Below are 12,583 nucleotides of genomic sequence, written 5' to 3'. Positions count from 1 at the left end.
ACGGGAGGCTGTGGTGAGGCAAGACAGTCAGGTGGCTGGTATGCAAGCAGCAGCGGCCGGGGGGAGGTCGGGCGGTACGGGACAGGCAGTGGGATCCCCTTCAGGAGATGAGGCCCAGGCGGGGTCGGGCACAGGCAATTTAGGGTGGCCACAAGGGGCAGGAGGAGAAGCCCTTCTGTCAGGCGTTACAGCATGAGGCGTTCAGAATAGGAGGAGTTGGCACAGCGTGTCTAGGTCGTTCGGGGGGGCAGAGGTTTACCCTTACAGCCATTCTCATCAGGCAGATACAAAATGTCCATGTGTCTTTCGCGGGACAGCTGGGGTGTCAAGGAGAAAATTTGGAAGGTGGAATTTCTTAAGATCTTTTTGCTCCTCTCAGTAGTGTACAGCTACACAAGTCATCAAACTAACTTTTGACAGGTGCCCCGCCCCTTTTTAGTAAACCACGCCCACTGCGCAATATAACCCCGCCCATTGCGCATTGTTGTGTGATCCGCCCCTTTTTTGACAAAACCACGCCCATGACACCTTATGGGCCCCGCCCCTAATACATTTTTATTTTGTCAGGTGCCCCACCCCTATTTATTAAACCACGCCTGTTGCGCAATATGACCCGCCCATTGCGCGACGATGTGTGTACCGCCCCTTCTTTACTAAACCATGGCACTAAACCACAACCATGGCACATTACGTCCCCAGTGCTATTTTTGACGTAGTAACGGCCATTTTTATGAGTCCACACACACGGCGTGTTATGACCACGCCCATGATCTTTATTACATATTAGCGAACATTTTAATGAAGCCACATCACGGGGTGTTATAGACACGATACAATGTTCATAGAGTGTGCCACCATATGGTTGTATGAGGTATTACATTCTTTGATTGGATTTTTTACATTTATTTTTAATTTCATTTAGAGGAAGGATATTGCTGAGTAAAGGGATTGTGTCTGGGCATGTTTTTGAAAGATGTGTCTGGGATCTTTTTTAAAGTATAGAACAAACACAGAGGACAGATTTATATAAATCGGAGAAATAAATAAATGCCAAATTAACTCATATAGCAATGTTTATTAGACAAAAAAAAAGTCAATGCAATATTCACAGGAAAAACAATAATACAATATCCGCAGGAAAAGCTATAATACAATATATGTAGGAAAAGCAATAATCATCAAATGTATTAGTCAGAAAAGCAAGGAATAAACATCACAAATTCAACCAATCAGCAGGATGCTTTAGTATACGTGGGCGCTTCTTAGGTAGCAAATAGCCGTGAGATGTAGTTAATCCCGGGGTGCTAAAAGAAATATTTGGTAACGATTGTCTCTTTTGAAAATGGGGTGTTATGTCCCGAGTCTCACTTGGAAGGCTCTGCAATTTCAATCGTTCCAAATAGTCTCTATTTGATGTGTTGCCCACAACTGTAGATGGTATGTTCAGGTCAGCCATAGCCTGAAGAAAAGTATCCCAGCCCAGAGGTAATTTACGTACCGTAACATTGTGACTCTGGGTAACACTACGTACCAAATCGAGTATGCTGGATCCCGGTACAACAGTGTTTTTATAAACAAATTCACCCTTATCATTCCAAGCGGTAATGTGCTTAAATTGAGACATTCTACTCAACAACAATTCAGCATTTTTTTTATAGCGGACATTTACATTATTAACAACTTCATGAAATACAGCGTCTGAAACATCAGAGACTCCAGCAGCATGAGGATGTGCTACAGGGGTGTTTGGTACTGAGGATTCTCCAGGAGGTAAGAAAAGTGTCAAGCCCAACTTTTCGCTTTCACTCTGTTTAGCACGTACCAAGTATTTATGCAATATAGTGGTATACCTCTTTATCTTCTCATCATCCGACACACCTCTATTTTGAAGAAGAGACATAATCTCATTATCTAGGTTCTGAGTGACAGACTCACGAGAGGCCTCAGAGCTCTGAGTGGTTCGCTGTATTAGGTCTAACTCTTGTTTAGACACTAAGTACTTTTTCTCAGCATGGGCCATTAACGGTTAGTCAAAAGACCGGTCAGCAGAGGTATAGCAAATCCCAACAGAGAGCCAATAAATCCTCCAGACTGTTTAACCAACTGCTTCTTCTTACTAAAAGACACCTTTTTGTTGCTCAGTGCTTTTATATTTTTTCGCCACTTTTTTAGCTTTTCTACTTGTTGTTGTGATAAAGGTATCTTACCTTTAAGGGTATTAAGAGCAATTTCACATATAGCCGTGACTAAATCATGAGATGCGGAGCATAAAATATCTTTTTTCTGTGATGGCGAGGCACTTATTAGACTTTGTAAAGCCAACCAATTGCGACGTATACGCATAGACATCCTTACAGGCTCTGAGATTCGGCAGGGAATGACCTGTTAATGGTATGTTATCGGCTTTTAGAGGGCTGTTTGTTATAAGTATATGCCGAGGGAAGGTCGGGTGGGAAGAGACCAGTTCTTAAGCGGTACTCTTCGAGGGTTGTAGATCTTAAATCTACAAGTAGATAACCATAAGATTTGCGTGTGGCATCTTCAAAAGCATCTAGAAAAAATTGTGATTTACCGGGGTACATTTGGCGGGCCAGAGTAGTGATTTGCAGTTTATCTCTTGGGTTCTTAAAAAGTACCATATATTTAGTGTTTAAAGCTATAGTACGACTTTTTTTACCTTGACAAAACACATTCTGCACCAGATACATAATACTCAGATTTCTGTGGTGCACATACTTGGTAAATGCTTTCTCAATTTCTGAACTCTCACTAGCAGCCTCCATTAAGTCATCAACAATAGTCAAATTTACTCTGTTAGGGGGAAACAAATTATCGTCATTAAATGTTGTGGGTAAACCCTCTATAAAACGAATATTTGGGGTTGTGAGTAATAATTCATCATAAAGCACTTGCCAGCAGGCATAAAACCAAACAATGTTATCAGGAGTGTGCGACATTAATGTGGTAGCATTCTGTAAAACCTGTTTGACAAAATAACTTTTCCCTGAATTAGAAGGGCCGGCCAATATGCATGAAAAAGGATGTTGTAAACGAGTGTCCATGGTGAATGGTTAGTAACCAAATGGGAGAGTGGTAAAGTTGTCGACCAAATATCTTTTTGTATAAACACACTTTTGTGTTTTCTGTAGTGGTCGCGTCTCTATCTGCCAAAGGAGTTTATTTCTGACAATTGAGGTCTGTCGTACCACTATTCTTTTCTGTTCATCAGGGTCTGAGTGCAAGGGGTAGTCCAACACCAGGTCTTTTAAACTGTCAAAGTTAATCAACTGGGCATTACTGGCATGAAGCGTTATGCCTTTCACCTTTAGAGATGTTTTATCCGTCGATAGTTTGTAACCATAAGTCTTGGGCCCTGCAGATACAAACTCTGTAATGTGTGTGTCACAGGGTATTTCACTAGTCAGCTCGCCTAGATAGTCCCCTAGAGGTGGATTCCAGTCACCCGCTGTACTAACAAAAATAACAGAGTCAGTGTCGTGGTAGAGACATCTCTCATTAAGACGGTCTAAAACATTATACAGTTCAAGTCGTGCATAGGCGGTGGTAAAACATGCAATAAATATATTGGTATTGCGAGACGGACTGTGACAGCCCTGGGCGTACTTCCAACTGAGCATGGCTGTGTCATCATTTATGAATGACAGAGAAGACACCTCATATTCAGGTAAAAATACATACCCAAAAAGCTTGTCAGGATCAGATACAAGACTTGTGGTTTGCAAATTAGGTTTCTGACCAAATTTGCCCCATAAAGAATTAAGAAACAATTTGGCAATCTGTCTTTTTGCAGGGTTTACTTCTATTTTCTCTGGTCTTAACAAAATACCCTCTTTAGCGTAATAAGCATCGATGTATTGGCGTCTTTTTTCATCAGTCGTACACCATTCAGGGTAACCTGAGGATTCCTGTTTATCCCTAAGGTGCACCTTTATATACTTTTCAAATAACGTATCGGAAGAGTAAGGAAAGTGCCAAATCTCAAAGATTTTTCCCAACCTGTAGCCCTTAATCAGGGCTTGTTGTATTTCAATAGTGCACCAAGTACCTGTCAAAGATCGTTCCTCCTCATTATGTTCACAATGTGTTGTTTGGTTATTGGCTGTGCATGTGCGACATAATGGGAACATAAGTTTGCCATTCATTTTAACCGGTAGAACAGGGAAAAATAAACCTCGGGGTGGGTACACTGTTACTTTAGCAAGGCCAAAATAGTGTTCAAAAGGCTGAAAATTATCATAAACGATTACCGGGTGACCCGTGGGATATAATTTTGTTTTGTTGACGTAAGGGTATAGACTGGTAAAATCATAATAGTGTATGCTCTCACCTGGGGCCGCTTTGTGGTACAATTTGATTGCGTTTGTGCGGCCCCCATAAAGGGCATCACGAGGCTCCAGCGGTTGTGGAAAATCTTTATCGATAAGAAAAGCCTGTAGATCCTTGTCAGTTTCTAACAGGTTTGACCAATCATGTTCCCACATCTCACGGACCACATAACCCAGCATTTTTAGAAAATGGGTTTTAACATTGGTTTTGTGGTGTAATTGTGCATAGGTAGTCTTTGTAACTGTGTTAAATGCCTTTTCATTAAAACAAACTGGGCAACCGTGGTAGAAACAACCCTGAAATTCAAAAGCTGTATGCTGGCCATCAATCAGAGCGTACCCATCCAAAAAATAGTTACCAACAGCCCTTTCACCACCCTGTAGAGCGTGCTGAATAGTGATCCCCTCTTTGTGTGCAACATACATTAACCACTGTATAGACTTTGTTGAGAAACGTTTCTGATTTGCATGGTAATTGTCAGAGGGTAAAATTGCTATGGTATTTTTCGGTAAAAACTTAAATCTGTACATGGCCATGCACACAGACGCTAATGTAGTGAGTTGGAAAGGGTCAATATCATTAATGACGGTTTCAGGACCGTCGGGGCCCATAATAGTTTTTACCTTCTTGGTCATCTCCATCACACTTTCTCTGTAGCAGACACAGGCCTGTTTCAAGATTTTAACATCATCTATACAGTATTTTTTAAGTTCATCTTGAAAATTGAACTGGCAATGTTGGTTCTCTTGATACCAGACCATAAACTCCTTTTTATCATCACACATCATTTGGTCATAACCATAATAGTCTACCGAAGGCATAGGGCCAATATAGGACTGATTCTGGGATGTGTTAAAAAAGTGTGGAAAATATCCTTTACAGCCGACGAACCCCAGGGCCTTTGGCAATTTACTTAGTTTCATGGGGAGAAAATTTAAAGAATCGATAAATCTGATACCTAGATCAGCGACAGTCACACAAAGTAATTTACCACCTTGCGCCAACAACTCGATAGCTATTTTCTCCTTAAGAAGTTGATTCACCACAAAGTAAGAGTCATACCTACCTGCATTATGCGCTATGAATGTGTAGCTACTAAAGGGTTTGTTTATAAATGTTATTACAAACTCCTCTAGGCACGATGTACCCTCAAACTCCCAGCACTTATCCCCTACTAACTCTGAAGCATAGATATAGTTGGGGATATGTACACCGGTCTCCTGCATACATTCAAAGTCATAAAAAATGTATTTGTTAGTAGGGTCTTCTGGGGTGTATCTTCTCATATAACAAACATGGCCATCAAGCGTGACTACAGTGTCATAGCAAACCTGACATTGGAAACCTTTACACTTATGCTCGGCCATTACAGTGTAACGGCCGCAGGAATCACAATAAGCTTTCTGACGGCACTCTATGTTTCCGGATACGGAGAGCTCTTTGTGCAACTTTAAGCACTCCTGTGAACGACAAAAAGTGCGACAACTGGAACATCTAGGGATCTCCCCTTTCACTTCTACACAGTTCTGTCTGTGACAGGCCTTACAAAAATACCGGCAGGAATGATTGTTTTTGTGAGAGAATGGTGTGTGACAGTACTTACAGAAGTATGATTCCCCAATGAACGCATTAATTTTTTTAATGCCATAATAATGTTCGCCCTCATGGTATATAAACACAACTTTATCTTTACAGGGCTTGTCTGAATGAAAATAGTGCCACGAACCATGATTGTGATACATTACTTTAATTGTAATGCCTAAATGTTGTTCAAAAGCTGGGATGTCGCTAAAACTAACCAGACGATCATCAGGGATACCTACAGCTTTATGTATTTCCCTGGCTCTCTTCAACAACACAGAGTCTGCAGGATTATCCTGAGCCACAAGGGCACAAATGCTAGCTGCTAGACACAAGTTATTATTATCATTGTTTAAATCATAAAGCCACCTCTTTTTCCTGGCAATGATACAACTATAGGGTGTTGACCGAAGACGCCTACGATGCATTACACCACCGACTCTATTCCTAACAATGATTACAACTAGCCTTAAAGACCTGCTGCCAATAATTTCAGCATTGCTCTGTACCAAGTTTGACACTGCGTTTAAAAAGGTTTCTGCATTCAATTCATCTCTACAACGTCTAATAGAGTGTAACGGTCTGCCAAGATCATCGCTATCTAGTCTTAATTGAACAAAATCGCTTGGCCCTATATCAGGCATCATTCTGTTTAAAAGCTCTTGAATAGCATCATGTACAGACTGGAGTGCGTCTGAAAACGATGTTATTCTGTCTAAATTTACAAACCGAAAATGTTCATAATATTCCACGGCATTGAAATTGTTAATATCTCTGCGGCGTTGTTCAACACGCTCCAAAAATACAGGAGCCTCTAGTTCATCATTGGGGTTCTGCACTTTGGGGTGCTCCTGCGAATCGTTAATATTCTCAGGACTAAATGGACTTTGTTGTATCTCTGGGGAAAGATCTGTAGGTGATGGGGCTATTTCAGTATCATTTGTGTGGGGTGTCACAGGGGTAACAGGAGTGTCAACGCCATCCTCAGCTGGAAGTACCACAGGGGTTAAGCATTTGTCTGTATCACAAGGGGTCTTACGGCGTTGCCTAGTCATCGCAGAACTTAATGCACCTCGCAATGTATTTATGGCACGTTTTACGGTTCTAGCTCGGCGTTTAGCTACAAGTCTCTGTCTGGTCCATTTTTTGGATTGAGATAATAAACCCCGTCCAACCATGACTAGTCACGCGGGGGTCAGTAAATTTAGACCTGAACGAAAGGCATCGGTAGCACGGTCAAGTCTTTCTAAACGGTTTAAAAAATTAGTTTGTCTAAGCTCATCATCAGTCACAATAACAATGTTACGGATCTCACTAATTACAGAGTCAATAAAGGTTTCTAAAGCGAACCAAAAACCAAATTCCCTTAAAAACCACTGTAATAAATCACCGACGTTGTCACGGGGTAATTTATGGTTTGGTATAAGACCTCTTATTCCCAATGGACTGTCACGGCCATCGTGGGATAACAATGAATGGCCAATACTAAATGGGCGCCTAGCGGCGTAAAGTTTTAGACTCAGAGGCCTGCTTTGCTTTAAAAGAGCAGCATTATGCACTATTTTGAGTATTTCATTGATTGTATGGTCTACCGCATCCTTGACTTCAAACCATAAAGGAGCAGAACGCGTGAACCACAACATACATTTTCTAACATCAAGAGGTGATGTGGTCTCTGTATAAATGTGTGTGTTTTTGCTGTCATATCTACTTTTCTTAGGTGGCGGTGGTGTTGGCACCTTTACAGAGGTATTTCTGGATGTCAATGATGTAGTTCCTCTATGTATATTGTTATCGTTGCTGGTGGCTTGTGTTATATCCTGTAAAACAGTTCTACTTTTCTTAGGGATTGGTTGTATAGGAACATTTACAGGGGTAATGGATTGTTTCACAGGTATATTTGATGCTACAGTGAAATGTCGACACCCTGATACATTGACTGGTGATGTGACAGCTGACTTACCCCAAAATGTATGTTTTGTTGTGTTTAATGACTGTATTTGTAGAGGCTCCTTTGCTACACATGTCGCACTAGATGGACGCTGCCTTAAAACCCCTGAGGTAGATGTTGACGGTTGTTCGTCATCACGTGTGACTGTAATATCTCTTGTAGAGCGGCTCCGGGTTAAAGACAACTTTGATGCTGTATAGAAAAAATAAATGAATATGTTAATATATCAATGTACATACAGAGCCTAAAAACAGACCCTCAGATATGAATACTATATTTATGTAGTAAATAAATATACAAATAAAAACCAACTCATACGTATACTTACCCTGTTTTAATTTATGCGGGTTGCAGTCCCTGCGTTCTCCGGCATTCGCGCTGTATGTCTTACGACCGTGATCCGCCGTTGGTAAGCGGCTAATGCCTGTACATGCATCAGAAACTTCTGAGGTTTTTGTACTTTTTATGGATGTTTCTAAAATAAATAGAAATATAATTATCACAGGGATAAAACCGGGTATGATACAACAGCATATAACATTATATAAACACACACCTGCTTTTAATGGTCGACGTGGATGTATGTTGGTGGGTCTGTCAGCCAATACTCCAGTATTAAAAGGACCTAAATAAATAAAATACAATAAGACTTAGTTTATTTTATGCATAAAAGACTCCAAAATAAACATTTGGAATTTTTAAACAACACTTATCAACATAGAAAATGTACAACCTTGTGAGGCGACCGTGAGCCTTCTGGGTAACCCATTTTCATTCGTTGGCGGACTGATTTTTCCCTGAAACGCGATAAAGTATTTGAACACTTATGACGGGAACACTATGACAGCATTTTACAATTAATGACACCAATCAGTTGTTTGACAAAACAGGCATAGTGAGATGTCTAACAGCCACAGTGAAATGCATATCAGCCACAGTGAAATGTATAGCAACCACAGTGATATGTATGATGCTGTAGCATCACAGCATATTTTAAAAATGTTATGCTATAACATGCAAGGATAAGCTGAGCATAACACATATGTACAATATATATAACCCCAGTATAACAAATATATTAAACAACATACACGGATAAGACCCCGCAAATGCATAGATAAGGATTTTGCCCACATTAAAATCATTACTATGTTCAGTACGTAACGTTTTAGAACACAGAGACACGGAAACAAGCAATGCAGACTCTATATAATAGCCCCTTACGTTGTTAAAAATAAAACGCAAAAAACATAAGGCACACAGTCTATACTACAGACCCTTATAGTTAGACATAAAACAATCCCATTGATGCTGTAGCATCACAGCATATTTAAAAAAATGTTATGCTATAACATGCACGGAGAAGCACAGCATAACACCCCCGCAAATGCATAGATAAGGATTTTGCATACATTAAAAACATTACTAACTATGTTCAGTACGTAACATTTTAGAACAGAAAGACGCGGAAACAAACAGTGCAGACTCTATATAATAGACCCCTACGTTGTTGAAAATAAAAACAAATACAAATGGCATACAGTCTATACTACAGTCCCCTACAGTTAGAAATAAAACAATCCCATAGACGTTCATATTTTAAAAAACATACAATTTTAAATATAAAAGAATGATGATTTAGAATTACTTACCATATCTGTGTCTTGGGTATTCATTATGTAGTTGTAACCAGGAGATGCCTTATGACCCCTAGTCTTGAGCCATGTCTTTTTATACCTTTTTTTTTTTTTTTTTTTTTTTTTTTTGTGTTTTCTTGATGGGTTCGGGCAGGTGTATGATGGTCATTGTGTAAATGTGGACAGACAGGTGCATGAGGGTCATTGTGATGTGGTCAGACAGGTGCATGAGGGTCATCAGTAATAAATATATACATACTAATTGTAACAGACAAAACTGATTTTATTGAGATCAAGAAAAATCATAACAAGATATTAATGACGATAACACGCCGTACATCTCTGTACATGAACGCTATGAACACGTCTATTTTTTAACCCACGCATATATTGCCACACAAAACGGGATACTAAACGATCATTTTGTTTTAATTCACTTGTGAAATGGCTTAAAAGCTCTTTAAAAGCAATCCCTTTACACATATGATGAATAAAAAAAATACAGAACTCCCCACACACTGTAGACAGAGTACTTTGCAACTGAACATTTTGAAAGAATATCTGTTTAACATTTCTTTTTAAAAATATCAGTATTTCTTTAGGGAATATTTCACTTGTCGGTGCTAGTCCGTAAGAATCAAAAAAATATCCCTGTCTCTTATCATCAATATAAACAGCCAGCCAGTGCTCCCCGGATAATGTATGTGGATCCGTATTTATAATGAATGCCGCTGGTACGCTGTCCAGTTTAGAGGTTGGTAGTAAATCGCACGGGAACACACCAACGAATATACCTCTGGAATATGGGTCGCTGCGTAAAATATGCGTTATTTCTAAGGTGTTCATGGTTAGGTTTTAGAGAAAATCATAAAGAACCTCCCGTCTTTGATTAATTTCAATAATGTTTTCAAACAGTCCATAGACAAGCAAATTTACAGTGCGTTCCAGGGCCCTCGAAAAACGTATTTCCGCCCTTAGGTTACCGCTACGAATGAGTGAAAAATGGCTACTGCATTCCTGATCAGGTGATAGATCAAAGGCGAATAATGTATATCCGGCCACAAATTCTTCTCTGTTAATTATAATTCCAGAATCACCACAATTCTTCTGTGCCAATAATAAAAATGACATATATTCACGCACTGCGTTAGAATGTTCAAAATCAGGTTGAAAAGGCTTTGCAGGTATTTGTTCACCATCCAGATAGAGTGCCGCAAAATTCACATTATGGTGTTTGAAACACAAGGGATTTCTGTCATAAGCGCCTGAAAAAGCTTCATTGTCGACAAATGCTAAAATGACCAGCTTTGGAATCTGTCCCAAGAATATATTTTCCTGATTGCAAACACGACTGCCTGTGGGTACGCTGAACACTTTCATACTAGCGCGCTCTATGGCATATTTAGCGTTGCCTGTTAGAAGGCCTTGCGCGTGACCTATTCGCACTGCCGGGGATATCTGGACTCTTTTAACAAACAGAGATGCATTTAGAATTTGAAGTTTATACGGTTCAGCGTCTGCGGACATTAAACAAAACGTGTCTTTATTTCTGGTAAGCTTTATTTTCAAATCCAGACCGTTCAGTATTAGTTTGTCCTGAAAAAATAGATCACTATGTAGATGTCCAAGTAACTCAACAGTTTTACTGCGTGCTGTCATATGTGCCCGCTTTGTAAATCCTGTGTTGTCACCATCCAAAACTCTGTCTTGATGTTTTCCCGCAGTATCCTTGTAAAATAATCCGGCTGTAAACTGAGTTGATAAAGCATCAGCGCTGTAATTGAGCAGTGTTTCAATGTAGGCTCGGTAAGCGTAGAGATTATTAGATTGTGATATCAGCCTATCCCCGAGTGTAACATCTAGCTGATTAAACAGTGTCGCTATCGGGTAGTTGATTAGACTCACTCGTGCTCCATCTGCAATCGGCGTATTGTCATTTTTAACAATTTTACACGTAATGTACAACAGCGTGTTATTCAAATCGAAATAATGTTCACCGCTTCCTGCTATGTAGAATTCGAGTGGTGAAGTTTCCGAAATGGCGGCCAACGGTTGTACTTCCACATACAGGCTTTTTTCTATGCTGGTCTGAGTAGGCTTTATTTCAAAAAGATCCAGTTCTGATTTGGCGCATTCTACGGATGCAGTATGGATAAACGACATGTCAGCTGTTCAAAATATGTTGTTAGCGTTCCTTCGTGATACTCTTCTCTTCTTTCTAGCAGGAGTGCAAGCCTTTTTGTTGCGGGTGTACGTTGTACTTGCAGGAAATACTCCTGATCGTTTCCGTTTCCTTTTAGGATTATTTGTACCTATGTATACTAAACCAGAGCCGTCCTGGGGTTCACCCACTATTTTATTCATCGCAGCCGTTGAAACTCTACCCACAACATCCTTTGCAATGTTCCTAGCCGCTGTTTTCACGTGTGGTTTCACCAATTCTAAACCGCGCCTGAACAATGGTACGGCTCTCCGGAATAAGCTTCTAAATATGCCCCCTAAACCACGACCGTACATATACGTACTACCATGAAATCCCGGCAGTCCCTGACCAGCCTGTGTCTTATAATAATTACTGTAAATGTGTGGTTCGCCATAGATTTTAACAGCAACCATGTTTGTTTTGCTAGTAGTAGACGCTGCGACGGGGGCGAAAGTGAAGCTTAACGATAGACTTTCCGTACTTGAATGAGACGTTTCTATTTTGGTCGTTCTTTATCTCTATTGTGATAGTATCGAAATGATGCTTACTTACTGGTAAGTAATCCGGTTTGATGTACTTCTGAGTTATAATCTCATTGTTATTACCTGTAATTTCAACGGACCGTAACAGCGGTACAAAGCTATCACCCACCCGCTGATGCTCTATTATATCTGTGTATACAAACAGGGTATAAAAACTGCTTTTTATATCTGCACAAATAGTTCCTGAAATAGTTCTATCAAAATGATTAGAGTCAATTCCAAGTATATGAGTCAATTTGTCGCTGGCTATAAATGTATCACGGCCGACAACATGTACATAGCGCTCCAAAACGTCATATTCCAGTTTAATATCCACCGGCAG

General features: G+C 40.0%; 2 protein-coding genes across 2 annotated transcripts; both read right to left on the bottom strand.

Annotated features, from left to right (window-relative positions):
- Window positions 1–7,053: 7,053 nt before the first annotated feature.
- LOC134585717 (uncharacterized) lies at window positions 7,054–9,594 on the bottom strand. The gene is made up of 5 exons (XM_063441174.1): window positions 9,532–9,594; window positions 8,613–8,676; window positions 8,436–8,504; window positions 8,208–8,354; window positions 7,054–8,071 (listed from the first exon to the last, which is right to left on the bottom strand). Exons 1-5 carry the CDS (start codon window positions 9,553–9,555, stop codon window positions 7,113–7,115), a joined length of 1,263 nt encoding a protein of 420 aa, XP_063297244.1. The 5' UTR covers window positions 9,556–9,594; the 3' UTR covers window positions 7,054–7,112.
- Window positions 9,595–10,371: 777 nt separating this feature from the next.
- On the bottom strand, window positions 10,372–11,679 carry LOC134586267 (uncharacterized protein F54H12.2-like). Its single transcript, XM_063441755.1, has one exon. The coding sequence runs from the start codon at window positions 11,677–11,679 to the stop codon at window positions 10,372–10,374; it is 1,308 nt and encodes a 435-aa protein (XP_063297825.1).
- Between the last annotated feature and the right edge of the window lie 904 nt (window positions 11,680–12,583).

This window comes from Pelobates fuscus, chromosome 2 (assembly GCF_036172605.1).
Source record: "Pelobates fuscus isolate aPelFus1 chromosome 2, aPelFus1.pri, whole genome shotgun sequence".
NCBI classification, from domain to species: Eukaryota; Metazoa; Chordata; class Amphibia; order Anura; family Pelobatidae; genus Pelobates; species Pelobates fuscus.
The sequence above is the reverse complement of the archived record's forward strand: the minus strand, read 5'-3'. Positions and strand labels throughout refer to the sequence as shown.

What these genes read in the sequence shown, in the direction of transcription:
- LOC134585717 (XM_063441174.1), bottom strand. Translation starts at nt 9,555, where the DNA reads ATGAATACCCAAGACACAGATATG. An exon ending in ATACCCAAGACACAGATATG is followed by an intron (nt 8,677 to 9,531) that starts GTAAGTAATTCT and finishes ATCGCGTTTCAG; the next exon opens with GGAAAAATCAGTCCGCCAAC. An exon ending in ACGTCGACCATTAAAAGCAG is followed by an intron (nt 8,355 to 8,435) that starts GTGTGTGTTTAT and finishes TATTTATTTTAG; the next exon opens with AAACATCCATAAAAAGTACA.
- LOC134586267 (XM_063441755.1), bottom strand. Translation starts at nt 11,679, where the DNA reads ATGTCGTTTATCCATACTGCATCCGTAGAATGCGCCAAATCAGAACTG.